We start from the raw sequence: 14,361 nt of genomic DNA, 5'->3' as shown, positions 1-14,361 counted from the left end.
TCCAAATTTTATGAAACTTCACAGTAACGATGAGCAACATAGGTAGAGGTGGAATTTGGCGTTGGAATTTCGAAAATGTCTGCCGTTACCATGGAAACAATGCAAAACAGGTCAAAATGGTCCAAAAACCTTTAAGTGGCATTTACTTTCTTAAAATGGTAGGTCAAATTGATTGAAACTTTGATGGTATGGTCCCTCCCATGTACCAATGTGGTATATGCCATTAAATTTTGGGAATGGTCTCTGTTGCCATAGGAACCATCACAAGTGTCAAAAATTTCAAAAATTTCAAAATGCTTCAAAATTGATGAAACTTCATATGATTGTAGACTGTCAAGTCTGCTTGAGACTTTTGAAGTTGGAATTTCCAAAATGGCTACCGTTGTCATGGAAACTGGAAAAATGTCAAAAATTATCAAATTGCTTTGAACTTAATGAAACTTGATATTATTGTTACCTGACAAGTAAAGATGAGACTTTTGACTTTGAAATTTTCAAAATGGCTGCCGTTGCCATGGAAACAGCAGAAATGTGAATTTTAAAAAATGCTCTGAATGTACTGAAAATTTACAGAAAAATGTATTGCCATGCATATATGTGCGTTCACTGTTAAACATTTTTTAAATGACTGCCGCTTAGTGGCAATTGGGGGAAGGGTGACATCCGCTATTGCTTGCAATGGCAATTCTAGTTTTTATTATTTTTCTTCCACCTAAATTTGTCCAGGAGATTTCTGGAAATCCAATGGACCAAAGTTGATGGAACTCTATTATACAGAGGATCCTTAGGTGAAGAGTTGCAGGCACCATGGAATGGTTCAAGATGGCTGCCGTTACCATGGAAACGGAACAAATGTGAAAAAATCCTGTTTTTTGTTTTGGTGAACTGTTTGGATATGCTTTAACTCAGAAACATTATATGTTAATACAATGTAGGTGCCCACTATATACAGGTGTTGGATGATTTTGACACTCATTGGAACTACTATGTTGCCATGGAAACTACACAAAAAATTTCAAAAATATCAAAATGATCAAAACTTAATGGAACTTCACAGTAACGATGAGCAACATTGGAAGATGTGGAATTTGGCGTTGGAATTTTCAAAATATCTGTTGTTACCTTGGAAACAATGCAAAAAGGTCAAAACTTTGAATTTTCACAGAACATTCCAGAACATCAATGTTAAATTTATTCTAGAGACATTAAATGGTATATGATTATGGAGGGACAAAATTGCAGCGGGGGTTTGACTTTGGAATATTAAAAATGGCCGCCGTTACCATGGAAACAGCAAAAATATCCAAAATTTCAAAATGCTTCAAACTTAATGAAACTTTGCAAAAATGTTACTAGACATCTGTAGATGCACTATTTGACTTTGGAATTTTCAAGCTGGCTGCCGCTCACCTGGCAATGGGGGAAGGGTGCCATCCGTTATTGCTAGCAATTACAAATCTAGTTATTATTATTTTTATTATTTTTCTTCCACACATTTTGTCCAGGCGATTTCTCAAAATCTATAGGACCAAAGTTGATGGTACTTTACTATATTAAGGACCCCCATGTGCAAATTTGCAGGAAACATGGAATGGTTCAAGATGGCTATCGTTACCATGGAAACAAAACAAATGTGAAAAAATCCAGTTTTTGGTTTTAGTGAACTGTTTGGATATGCTTTATCTCAGAATCATCATATTTTAATACAATGTAGGTGCCCACTATATACAGGTGTTGGATAATTTTGGCACTCATTGGAACTACTATGTTGCCATGGAAACCACTCCAAAAATTTCAAAATTCTCAAAATGCTCCAAACTTCAGGAAACTTCACAGTAACGATGAGCAACATTGGAAGATGTGGCATTTGGCGTTGGAATTTCCAAAATATCTGTTGTTACCATGGAAACAATGCTAAAAGGTCAAAAAATTCAAAAAAAATAAAAATGCTGCAAACTGGATAAAACTTTACAGGAATGGTCAATGGCATCAGCAGAGTTGACTTTTGAAGTTTGAATTTTCAAAATGGCCGCCGTAACCATGGAAACAGCAAAAATTTCAAAAATTTCAAAATGCTCCAAAATTGACGAAACTTTACAAAAATGTTAATTGGCATGTGTATATGTTATCTTTGACTTTGGAATTTTCAAAATGGCTGCTGCTCACCTGGCAATGGGGGAAGGGTGCCATCCGTTATTGCTAGCAATTACAAATCTAGTTTATTATTCTTATTCCACACTTTTTTGTCCAGCTTAGTTCTCGGAATATAATGGACCAATATTGATGGAACTATACCATAATGTTCACCACCATGTGTAGTTGTGCACCTTACTTTGGAATTAAAAAAAATGGCTGCCATTGCCATGGAAACAGCAAAAATGTGAAAATGTAATGGAACATTCCAGAACATTAGGGTTAAGTTAATTCTACAACCATTAAATGTTATATGATGGTATAATATTATGGGAAGCACAATATGAAGCAGCAGTATGACTTTGGAATTTTCAAATGTTGCCATGGAAACTGTTCAAAAGTAGCAAAATTTTGAAAATTCTTAAAAAATGTATGAAACGTTACAGAAATGTTAACTTGTAAATTCAGATGCGGCATTCGACTTTGGAATTTCCAAAATGGCTGCCGTTACCATGGTTGCTGTTTAGTGGCTATTGGCGGACCAGGGTGACATCCGCTATTGCTTGCAATGGCAATTCTAGTTATGGCACCCTCAACGGAGTTGGGGTGACATATTGTTATTATGTCACCCGATCGACAATGTCGGGTGACATATTGCTTTTCCTCTGTTTCTTTTTCTGTATTATTATTATTATTCTTCCACCTATTTTGTCCGGCAGTTTTCTCGGTGCCAATGGAACCAATCTTAATGATAGTTAACTATAATGAGGAACACAAAATTCCGGGTTGCAGTAGGTCTTAAGACCATAAAAATGGCTGCCGTTACCATGGAAACGGAACAATTGTGAAAAATTCCAGTTTTTGGTTTTAATGAATTATTTGGAGTTGCTTTAACTTAGAATCATTATATTTTGATACAATGTAGGTGCCGGGCATATACTGGTTTTGGATGATTTTGGCAATCATTGGTACTATCATGTTGCCATGGAAACTACACCAAAAATTTCCAAAATATCAAAATGCTCCAAATTTAATAAAACTCCACAGTAACGATGAGCAACATTGGTAGATGTGCAATTTGGCGTTGGAATTTCAAAAATGTCTGCCGTTACCATGGAAACAAGTCAAATATGGTGAAAATGCTTCAAAAACCTTAAAGTGGCATTTACTTTCTTAAAATGGTAGGTCAAATCCATTGAAACTTTGATGGTATGTTCCCTCCCATGTACCAATGTGGTATCTGCCATTAGAAATTTGAAATGGTATCTGTTACCATAGAAACCAGCCAAAATGTCAAAAATTTCAAAAATTTCAAAATGCTCCAAAATTGATGAAACTTACTATATTTGTTGACTGTCAAGTCTACATGAGACTTTTGAAGTTGGAATTTCCAAAATGGCCACCGTTGCCATGGAAACTGCAGAAATGTCAAATATTTTCAAAATGCTCCAAACTTAATGAAACTTAATATTATTTTTAACTGGCATGTATAGATGAGACTTTTGACTTGGGAATTTTCAAAAAGGCTGCCGTTGCCATGGAAACAGAAGAAATGTGAAACTTTTGACAATGCTCAAAATGTACTGAAAATTTACAGAAAGATATATCGCAATGCGTTGATCTGCATTTACTGTTAAATTATTTTCAAATGGCTGCCGCTTAGTGGCAATTGGGGGAAGGGTGACATCCGCTATTGCTTGCAATGGCAATTCTAGTTGTTCGTTTCTTTTTTTCATATTATTATTTTTATTCTTCCACACTTTTTTGTCCATTCTATTTCTCGGAATTGGCTTGAACAATATTGATGGCACTATACCATAATGTAGACCACCACATTCTATAGTGCAGTGGGGTATGGCACCATCAAGATGGCTGCCGTTGCCATGGAAACGAAACAAATGTGAAAAAATCCTGTTTTTTGTTTTGATGAACTGTTTTGATATGCTTAAACTCAGAAACATTATATTTTGATACAATGTAGGTGCCGGCCATATACAGGTGTTGGATGATTTTGGCACTCATTGGAACTACTATGTTGCCATGGAAACTACACCAAAAATTTCAAAAATATCAAAATGCTCCAAACTTCATAAAACTTCACAGTAACGATGAGCAACATTGGAAGATGTGGAATTTGGCGTTGGAATTTCCAAAATATCTGTTGTTACCTTGGAAACAATGCAAAAAGGTCAAAACTTTGAATTTTCACAGAACATTCCAGAACATCAATGTTAAATTTATTCTAGAGACATTAAATGGTATATGATTATGGAGGGCGAAAATTGCAGCGGGGGTTTGACTTTGGAATATTCAAAATGGCCGCCGTTACCATGGGAACAGCAAAATTATGAAAAACTTCCAAATGCTTTAAATTTAATGAAACTTATAACAAATGTTGTCTAGCTTATGTAGACTTAACTTTTGAGTTTCGAATTTTCAAAATGGCCGCCGTTGCCATGGAAACAGCAAAAATTTTCTGAATGGCTGACGCTGGCCTGGCAATGGGGAAAGGGTGCCATCCGCTATTGCTTGCAATGACAAATCTAGTTATGTCACCCTGACGGAGGTCGGGTGACATATTGTTATTGTTCGATTCTTTTTTATTATTCTTATTCCACACTTTTTGTCCAGCTTAGTTCTCGAAACTGAATGGACCAATGTTGATGGAACTATAACATAATGTTGATCACCATGTCTAGTTGTGCACCTGGTTTTGGAATTAAAAACATGGCTGCCATTGCCATAGAAACAGGAAAAATATGAAAAATGTCATGGAATATTCCAGAACATTAGAGTTAAATTAATTCTACAGCCATTAAATGTTATATGATGGTATAATATTATGGGGAGCACAATATGAAGCAGCAGTATGACTTTGGAATTTTCAAATGTTGCCATGGAAACTGTTCAAAAGAAGCAAAATTTTAAAAATTCTTCAAAAATGTATGAAACGTTACAGAAATGTTAACTTGTAAATCTAGATGCGGCATTCAACTTTAAAATTTCCAAAATGGCTGCCGTTACCATGGCTGCTGTTTAGTGGCTATTGGTGGACCAGGGTGACATCCGCTATTGCTTGCAATGGCAATTCTAGTTATGGCACCCTCAACGGAGTTGGGGTGACGTATTGTTATTCTACGTTTCTTTTTTATGGCACCCTCAACGGAGTTGGGGTGACGTATTGTTATTGTACGTTTCTTTTTTTTTTCTTATTTTTATTATTTTTCTTCCACCTAAATTTGTCCAGGAGATTTCTGGAAATCCAATGGACCAAAGTTGATGGAACTCTATTATACAGAGGATCCTTAGGTGAAGAGTTGCAGGCACCATGGAATGGTTCAAGATGGCTGCCGTTACCATGGAAACGGAACAAATGTGAAAAAATCCTGTTTTTTGTTTTGGTGAACTGTTTGGATATGCTTTAACTCAGAAACATTATATGTTAATACAATGTAGGTGCCCACTATATACAGGTGTTGGATGATTTTGACACTCATTGGAACTACTATGTTGCCATGGAAACTACACAAAAAATTTCAAAAATATCAAAATGATCAAAACTTAATGGAACTTCACAGTAACGATGAGCAACATTGGAAGATGTGGAATTTGGCGTTGGAATTTTCAAAATATCTGTTGTTACCTTGGAAACAATGCAAAAAGGTCAAAACTTTGAATTTTCACAGAACATTCCAGAACATCAATGTTAAATTTATTCTAGAGACATTAAATGGTATATGATTATGGAGGGAAAAAATTGCAGCGGGGGTTTGACTTTGGAATATTAAAAATGGCCGCCGTTACCATGGAAACAGCAAAAATATCCAAAATTTCAAAATGCTTCAAACTTAATGAAACTTTGCAAAAATGTTACTAGACATCTGTAGATGCACTATTTGACTTTGGAATTTTCAAGCTGGCTGCCGCTCACCTGGCAATGGGGGAAGGGTGCCATCCGTTATTGCTAGCAATTACAAATCTAGTTTTTTCTTATTATTTTTATTATTTTTCTTCCACACATTTTGTCCAGGAGTTTTATGGAAATCCATTGCACCAAAGTTGATGGAACTCTTTTATATGAAGGACTCATAGGTGAAGAGTTGCAAGCTCCATGGAATGGTTCAAGATGGCTGCCGTTTCCATGGAAACTGCAAAAATGTGAAAAATTTTCAAAATTCAAAATTCTTCATTATAAGACCCAAGTGGATGAAACTTTGTGGAAGTGTTACCTGATATGCCTAGATGTGCATGCAATATCAAGAGGTTCAAAAATGGCCGCCATTGTCATGGAAACAGGGCGAAAGTTTAACATTGACCATATGGGAAAACACATAAAAGCTACATTTTCTTGAAGAATATAGCATAAATCCCAATGAAACTTTATAGATATGTAGCATGGCATGTACCAATGTTGGACCTGTCTTTGGAATTTTGGAAATGGTAACTGTTACCATGGAAACAGCAAAAATTTCAAAAATTTCAAAATGCTACAAACGAGACGAAATTTTACAACAATTTTAATAAACATGTGTAAAAGCGCTCTTTGGCTTTGGAATTTTCAAAATGGCTGCCGCTCACCTGGCAATGGGGGAAGGGTGCCATCCGTTATTGCTAGCAATTACAAATCTAGTTATTATTATTTTTCTTCCACACATTTTTGTCCAGTCTGGAACTCTAATGTGAATGGACCCAAGAAGATGGAACTATACCATAATGTTAACCACCAGATGAAGATTTGCTTTTTGGGGGTGGCACTTTCAAGATGGCTGCCGTTACCATGGAAACGGAACAAATGTGAAAAAATCCCGTTTTTTGTTTTGGGGAACTATTTGGATACTATTTAACTCAGAATCATTATATTTTAATACAATGTAGGTGCCCACTATATACAGGTGTTGGATGATTTTGGCACTCATTGGAACTACTATGTTGCCATGGAAACTACTCCAAAAAATTCAAAAATCTCAAAATGTTCCAAACTTAATGAAACTTCACAGTAACGATGAGCAACATTGGAAGATGTGGAATTTGGCGTTGGAATTTCCAAAATCGCTCTTGTTACCATGGAAACAATGCAAAAAGGTCAAAACTTTGAATTTTCACAGAACATTCTAGAACATCAATGTTTAATTTATTCTAGAGACATTAAATGGTATATGATTGTGGAGGGAAAAAATTGCAGCGGGGGTTTGACTTTGGAATATTCAAAATGGCCGCCGTTACCATGGAAACAGCAAAAATACAAAAAAATTCAAAATGCTTCAAATTTATTGAAACTTATAACAAATGTTGCTCAGCTAATGTAGACTTGACTTTTGAGTTTGGAATTTCCAAAATGGCCGCCGTTACCATGGCTACCGCTCACCTGGCAATAGGGGAAGGGTGCCATCCGCTATTGCTTGCAATCGCAAATCTAGTTGTATTTAAAAGTTAATACAAGTAGATTTAATGTATAACACGTTCTGTGTCAGCAATTTGTCATGATATTGATATCTGTCACGTTCGCACCTGCTTTAACAAACCACAACAGAAAAAACATGCTTAAAGTACACGTATATATCAAAGTACATATGATGTAGCTATTTAGAGAGCATACACCGTGCTCCTCATGTGCTCCTGTATATACTCAAGTTTTATATATTATACATGATTTTTTTTAAACGGCGTACTTCTATACATATTTAAATGACACCGCACTCTAACTGCTGTTTAACGTATGGTCCGAAAATAGGATGTAAGATATAGGTCTTGGCTATACTAAAACACCGGACCATATTTTTTCATAAAAAAAAAAAAACATTTTAAATTGCTGATTTGTTTTTACATCTTGTAAAACAATTAAAATTTTATTGACTCAGTTTGATATTTCATTGTTATGCCCCACCTAAGATAGTAGAGGGGCATTATGTTTTCTAGTCTGTGCATCCGTTCGTCTGTTCGTCCGTCCATTCGTTCGTCCGTCTGTCCGCTTCAGGTTGAAGTTTTTGGTCAAGGTAGATTTTGATGATGTTTAAGTCCAATCAACTTGAAACTTAGAACATATGTTCCCTATGATATAACCTTTCTAATTTTAATGCCAAATTAGAGTTTTTACCCCAATTTCACGGTCCACTGAACATAGAAAATGATAGAGCGACATCCGTGTACTGTAGACACATTCTTGTTTATTAACCTCATAATAACTTACTGTAGATATATGTTTTATAATGAATGCAAATAGTGTGAGTTACTTGCGTTTAATATCAGATAATATCCCTATTGGGAATCCGAACAAAAGAAGCAATTCAGCCATTGCACTTTAAACGCGTGTACGGTGTTATAAATTGGTGTTATGTTTAGAGTTTTAGCACGAATTATGTAACATAAGTATATGATTTTATAAACTGATAAATAATTTTCATCATGATGTGAATGGTGTATAGAATTTTAAGATCACAATGACCATAATAGCATGACAATCAATAAAATGAAAAACAAAATGTATTGTTAACTTATATTTGTCCAATAAATGAACGCGTAATGTGAGATTGAAAATTGCAACATGATATAGAACAATCTATGTATTGTTCTAAACTAGTAAAACGAGGAAATATATGTTTTCATCATTTAAATTAAAATACCTATTAATGTTGAATACAGAATAAAACAACTTTTGCTTTACATTTTCAGTGATGAGTTCAAGCACTAATATGACTGTTTGAAGAGTTTGGAAATGTTACCACATGTTCAGACGTCAACGTTGTTCAAAAACACTTGTGATTACAGTTGCGATCACCGTGACCTATATTTTGGCGTGCAACTTTTTTACATTGTATCACTTGTCTAAATCAAAGCCAAACTACTTCGTTCACAAATATGGACTTTTATACCTAGGACACCTACAAACATTTAAGAACTGGACTTGTAAACCTGTGCTATTTTCTAAGACACCGCTGCAATCAACGGCCTTGGCTAGTTATCCAGGATCTGGAAATTCGTGGTTACGTCATTTACTTCAGCAGACGACAGGTAAGATGATTATAGACCTTCCGGTGTACCTGCACAAGACTGTTAAAAATGTCGTTTTAAATATACTTTTAAGTAACAGTCACAAGGTTTGGGTTTAAGTTTGACCTTTTTTTTCCGTTCGAAATAATCGAAACGTAATTTTTTGCATTTGCACAAGCCCTTAAATCCCCCGCCTAAATAACTTCTTGAAATAGTCGAATAAAGTGTTTTAAAATTTAAAATAAATGACAAGAGAAAATCCGTCCTGCGGAGGCGGGCCCCAGCTGGCCCCTTAACAATAATGTATACTAGTTCGGCGAAATGGACACAACACTTAACTCGTAAACATAAAAATGAACAAAGATTGATAAAAAGACATAGAATACTAACAAAGACTAGTTTCCTGGCTTGGGGTCTGAGTTGTTTTGTATTTTTTAAATGTCTTTTTGTATACATCCTTTTCTGTTATTGTAGGCATAGTAACAGGTAGTGAATATGTGGACTTTTCCTTGAAATATCATGGATTTTTAGGGGAAGGTGTCACCAACTCTTCTGTTCTGGTTGTCAAAACTCATGAATATGGAAACACAACATTGATGAAATATGACAGAGCTGTTCTATTAGTCAGAGAACCGGAAGAGGCACTTTTAGCAGAATTCAACAGAAGATATGCAGGTCATCTTGGACATGCGCAGAAATTGCATTTTAAGAAAGGTGATTTTTTTAAGAAAAATAAAGACAAATAGACAACTTTCGAGTTCGATGCATTTCCGTCAAAAAATCTGGTTTTAGTGAACATCATTCGTGCGTTTAGCCAGGGGCATTGTCACTTCCGTTCCTATGTTGAGCGAGTGCATGGTTAGAAAAACTATAATGCTATATTGCATGAATTATTCGGCAAATTAAATTCTCATAATTGATAATCAGCACTGCTGTCAGTAAGGAATTATGATTACATGTAAGTACTTGCAAAACAAACACTATTTCTAGTTTATCCTGCACAATGACGATCACTAAGACGCCTGATGAACGTAAATATTGTAGGGATACAGGCGATCCCCTCTATCTGGTAAATGACGTCATAAATGCGCGCATAATATTGACGAGTTTTTTTCCGGTGAAGGTCTATTTTGATATGTATGTCGTTGAAAGTGGAATATTGGGATGAAGCCTAATGGCCCTTTTGTCTACCAAAAACAAACAAATAGACATGCATCTATTCATATATACACAAGATATTTTACGAAATTGTGAAATGTTTTATGCGTTTTTATACGTGAAACTCCTGAAATTCACATGAAATTTACATCAGATTTATGTGAAACTCAAATTAAATGATTTCACGTAAGTTTCACGTATCAGCTCGTTTGAGTGAATTTCACTTTAAGGGAAACTTACAAAATAGAAATGCCTCAAGATAGCTAAAATAGCAATCTTGATAGTCTATATGTCGTGTACAAGTTTCAATTTTGTACAGGTTATAACATTATCACTGAATAAGTATATATTGGTTTAGGGGCCAGCTGAAGACGCCTCAGGGTGCGGGAATTTCTCGCTACATTGAAGACCTGTTGGTGACCTTCTGCTGTTGTTTTTTCTATGGTCGGGTTGTTGTCTCTTTGACACATTCCCCATTTCCATTCTCAATTTTATTAAAAGCTTTCAAACAACAATTACCTTGATTTTGGTTCAAGACATACTTTGATGTATGTTTGACATAAATGCGTAGAATGCGTAGAATTGAAGAGTAATCTGATTTAAATATTTTAATATTTTGTTATACAGACGATCTTTCATATTCAATTTCCAGCAGAAGTCGACAACTTGTAAACTTGAGTTCGTGGGCATTGTGAGTGTAACGAAAATAGTAGAAATAGGCCCCACCTACGGGGCGCCGAATGGGACTCTTGTGGTTTTGTACAAAATTCAATTCTGTCATAACAAAATCATTTTTGTCTTACAAAACTATGTGCTACAGACTTGTTTTGTGAGAACTTCAATTTTGTGATGACAAAATTCATTTGTGTAGACAAAATTCATTTTTGTCATGACAAAATTCATTTTTGTAGACAAAATTCATTTTTGTAGACAAAATTCATATTTGTCATGACAAAAGTCAATTTTGTCTTAAAGGTATGCAAATATAAACATATTTGCATACAAAATTGACTTTTGTTACCTGATATGGAAATTAAATCACAAAAGTCAATTGTGTACGGTAAGATTCAATTTTGTGAGACAAAATTGACTTTTGTGAGACAAAATTGACTTTTGTGAGACAAAATTGACTTTTGTGAGACAAAATTGACTTTTGTGAGACAAAATTGACTTTTGTGAGACAAAATTCAATTTTGTCATTCTTGTTGAGACAAAATTCAATTTTGTCATTTTTGTTGAGACAAAATTCAATTTTGTTAATTTTGTTGAGACAAAAGTCAATTTTGTTAATTTTGTTGAGACAAAAGTCAATTTTGTAAATTTTGTTGAGACAAAAGTCAATTTTGTTAATTTTGTTGAGACAAAAGTCAATTTTGTTAATTTTGTTGAGACAAAAGTCAATTTTGTTAAGACAAAAGTCAATTTTGTCAATTTTGTTGAGACAAAAGTCAATTTTGTCAATTTTGTTGAGACAAAAGTCAATTTTGTGACGACAAAATTCATTTTTGTGATGACAAAATTCAATTTTGTAACAACAAAATTGACTTTTATGAGACAAAATTGACTTTCGTGAGACAAAATTGACTTTCGTGAGACAAAAATCAATTTTGTTGAGACAAAATTCAATTTTGTTAATTTTGTTGAGACAAAATTCAATTTTGTTAATTTTGTTGAGACAAAATTCAATTTTGTCAATTTTGTTGAGACAAAATTCAATTTTGTCAATTTTGTTGAGACAAAATTCAATTTTGTTAATTTTGTTGAGACAAAATTCAATTTTGTCAATTTTGTTGAGACAAAATTCAATTTTGTCAATTTTGTTGAGACAAAAGTCAATTTTGTTGAGACAAAAGTCAATTTTGTCAATTTTGTCTCACAAAAGTCAATTTTGTCTCACAAAAGTCAATTTTGTCTCACAAAAGTCAATTTTGTCTCACAAAAGTCAATTTTGTCTCACAAAAGTCAATTTTGTCTCACAAAAGTCAATTTTGTGTAACAAAAGTCAATTTTGTGTAACAAAAGTAATTTTTGTGTAACAAAAGTAATTTTTGTGTAACAAAAGTCAATTTTGTGTAACAAAAGTCAATTTTGTGTAACAAAAGTCGATTTTGTATGCAAATTAGTTCACAGAAACCAAACTAAACTAATTTAAATACAAAATTGACTTTTGTCGCTCAATTTTCAAATTAGGTAACAAAAGTCAAGTCTGTGTAAAATAAATGAATTTTGTCATGACAAAAGTGACTTTTGTCCGCTGATAGATAATTTTGTATGACAAAATTTCAAATTTGTAGTATGATACAAATTTTGTTAAACTGAACTCATTTTTGTTGAACAAAAGTCACTTTTGTCCGTACAAAATTGAATTTTGAGTACAAAACCACAAGAGTCCCATTCGGCGCCCCGTACCACCTGCTTTCCTAATAAACATAAGTATATTGCTTATCACTAAATATGTAAGTAAGCATGTTGCAAAATCCTTTTCACATTCACAATGTTATAAACTTGAGAGCTTTTAAAATTCATAACTCTATTATTACTTATATGTTATTTTGATTCCCGTAATTTTTCTAAAATGAATAACGTTGGAACTCATTGTTTATTTGAATCTTTACAGAATGGAAGCCATTTTTGTTCGAGGAAATGGACAACTGGTTTAATTTCAATAAAAGATGGCTGACATTTAGAGGAAAACTACATATTGTGAAGTATGACGAGCTTATACAAAATACATCAGCAGAGATTGTGGCCTTATTGAAATTCTTAAACATATCCGTGTCCAGTAAAGAATTGTTGTGTGTTGTCCGAAATGTTGACGGTCATTTCAAAAGACCTGGAACTAATCATAACTATTCCGGTCAGAAGTTGTATCAACCATCAATTAAACAAACATTGGCTTCATACTGGGGAGAAATCACAATGTTAGCCCATAAAAAAAAGCTAGGTTTGTAAATTTTACCAACCTAATGCTGTTCTTGAAGATATTTTCTGTAATAAAATGTATGTGTTCGTTATAATTTGTTTTGAAAGATATACCGTAAAAATAGATTTTATAAGCAAGACGTGTATTTCGTCTGCCAAAGACTCATCAATGACGCTTGAATATATATATATATATATAAAAATACGGCCAGGTAAGTACGAATTTGAAGAGCATTTAAATTGCCTCTTGTATGACCACATGTAAAGGGTTTGTAAAAAGACAAACACAAAACAATATAGTAATCGTCCTTGCACTCTACGTAAACTGTATCCTGATTTTTGTAAAACGATGGAAAAGTTAGTAATGAGGCAAAATAAACCTCAAATTATAAAAATAGGACAGCGTTATGACAAAACAAGCACAAAAAAAACGGTGAACGAAAAAAAAAGAACAAATTAAACACTACGTAAAATAAATAAAGAATGAGCATGACGACTCTACAAAAAATTGTATGTGCTCTAGAAAAGTAGAGCAAGTTTTTTTGCAAAATATTCCATTTATACTATGAAAGACTAACTCTTCTTAGATGATAAAACTAAGTGTACAAGTCATACGGAATAAGCAGTTCATTTTAGGAAAAGGAGAATGTCAGGTAACGGCGAATTTTGGCCTAAAAGTACATCTGATGAAAGATTTTTCAAATTTTTTAAAGACAGAATTATCTACTTCAAACGATTCAATTAGTGTATTTAAAAGATTTGAACTTATTTGATCATTAAAGAAGCTCTTTTCCAAACTTCCATTGTAGACAACAACAAAAACATAATAAAATTAGCAGAAAGCTAAAAAGTGAAGATTTTAGTAATTATGAATTAATAGTGCTAGTAATATCTGACGCATGTGTTTTGTTATGTAAACACCAAGCCCATTTAAAGGTTAGACGTTATACTTGGTCATGTTTTATGAAGATGGCTTAAATCTTCATAAAACATGACCAAGTATTGTCTGACCAATTGAGAACATATTCACACTTTCGAGTGACCTTACAAAACTATCCTTTCCCATTGTAATATTCAAGCCTAAATAAGAGTTCACTTTTTATAATGAACTAATTATAAAACATAGGTAATGATCATTTCAATGGATGAAATGAAATAGCA

General features: G+C 33.7%; 1 protein-coding gene across 2 annotated transcripts in view; it reads left to right on the top strand.

Annotated features, from left to right (window-relative positions):
- LOC139528039 (WSCD family member GA21586-like) overlaps positions 1-13,295 on the top strand; it is a 72,175-nt gene extending 58,880 nt beyond the window's left edge. For both annotated transcript variants that reach the window (XM_071323825.1, XM_071323824.1), the window contains exons 2-4: positions 8,803-9,141; positions 9,595-9,834; positions 12,896-13,295. In XM_071323825.1, coding sequence (XP_071179926.1) covers positions 8,856-9,141; positions 9,595-9,834; positions 12,896-13,230 — 861 coding nt within the window. In that variant the 5' untranslated portion in view covers positions 8,803-8,855 and the 3' untranslated portion in view covers positions 13,231-13,295. The remainder of the gene's footprint in view (positions 1-8,802; positions 9,142-9,594; positions 9,835-12,895) is intronic.
- Positions 13,296-14,361: the final 1,066 nt, after the last annotated feature.

The sequence above is a fragment of the Mytilus edulis genome, chromosome 6, assembly GCF_963676685.1.
Source record: "Mytilus edulis chromosome 6, xbMytEdul2.2, whole genome shotgun sequence".
NCBI classification, from domain to species: Eukaryota; Metazoa; Mollusca; class Bivalvia; order Mytilida; family Mytilidae; genus Mytilus; species Mytilus edulis.
This window is presented reverse-complemented; position numbering and strand designations above follow the sequence as displayed.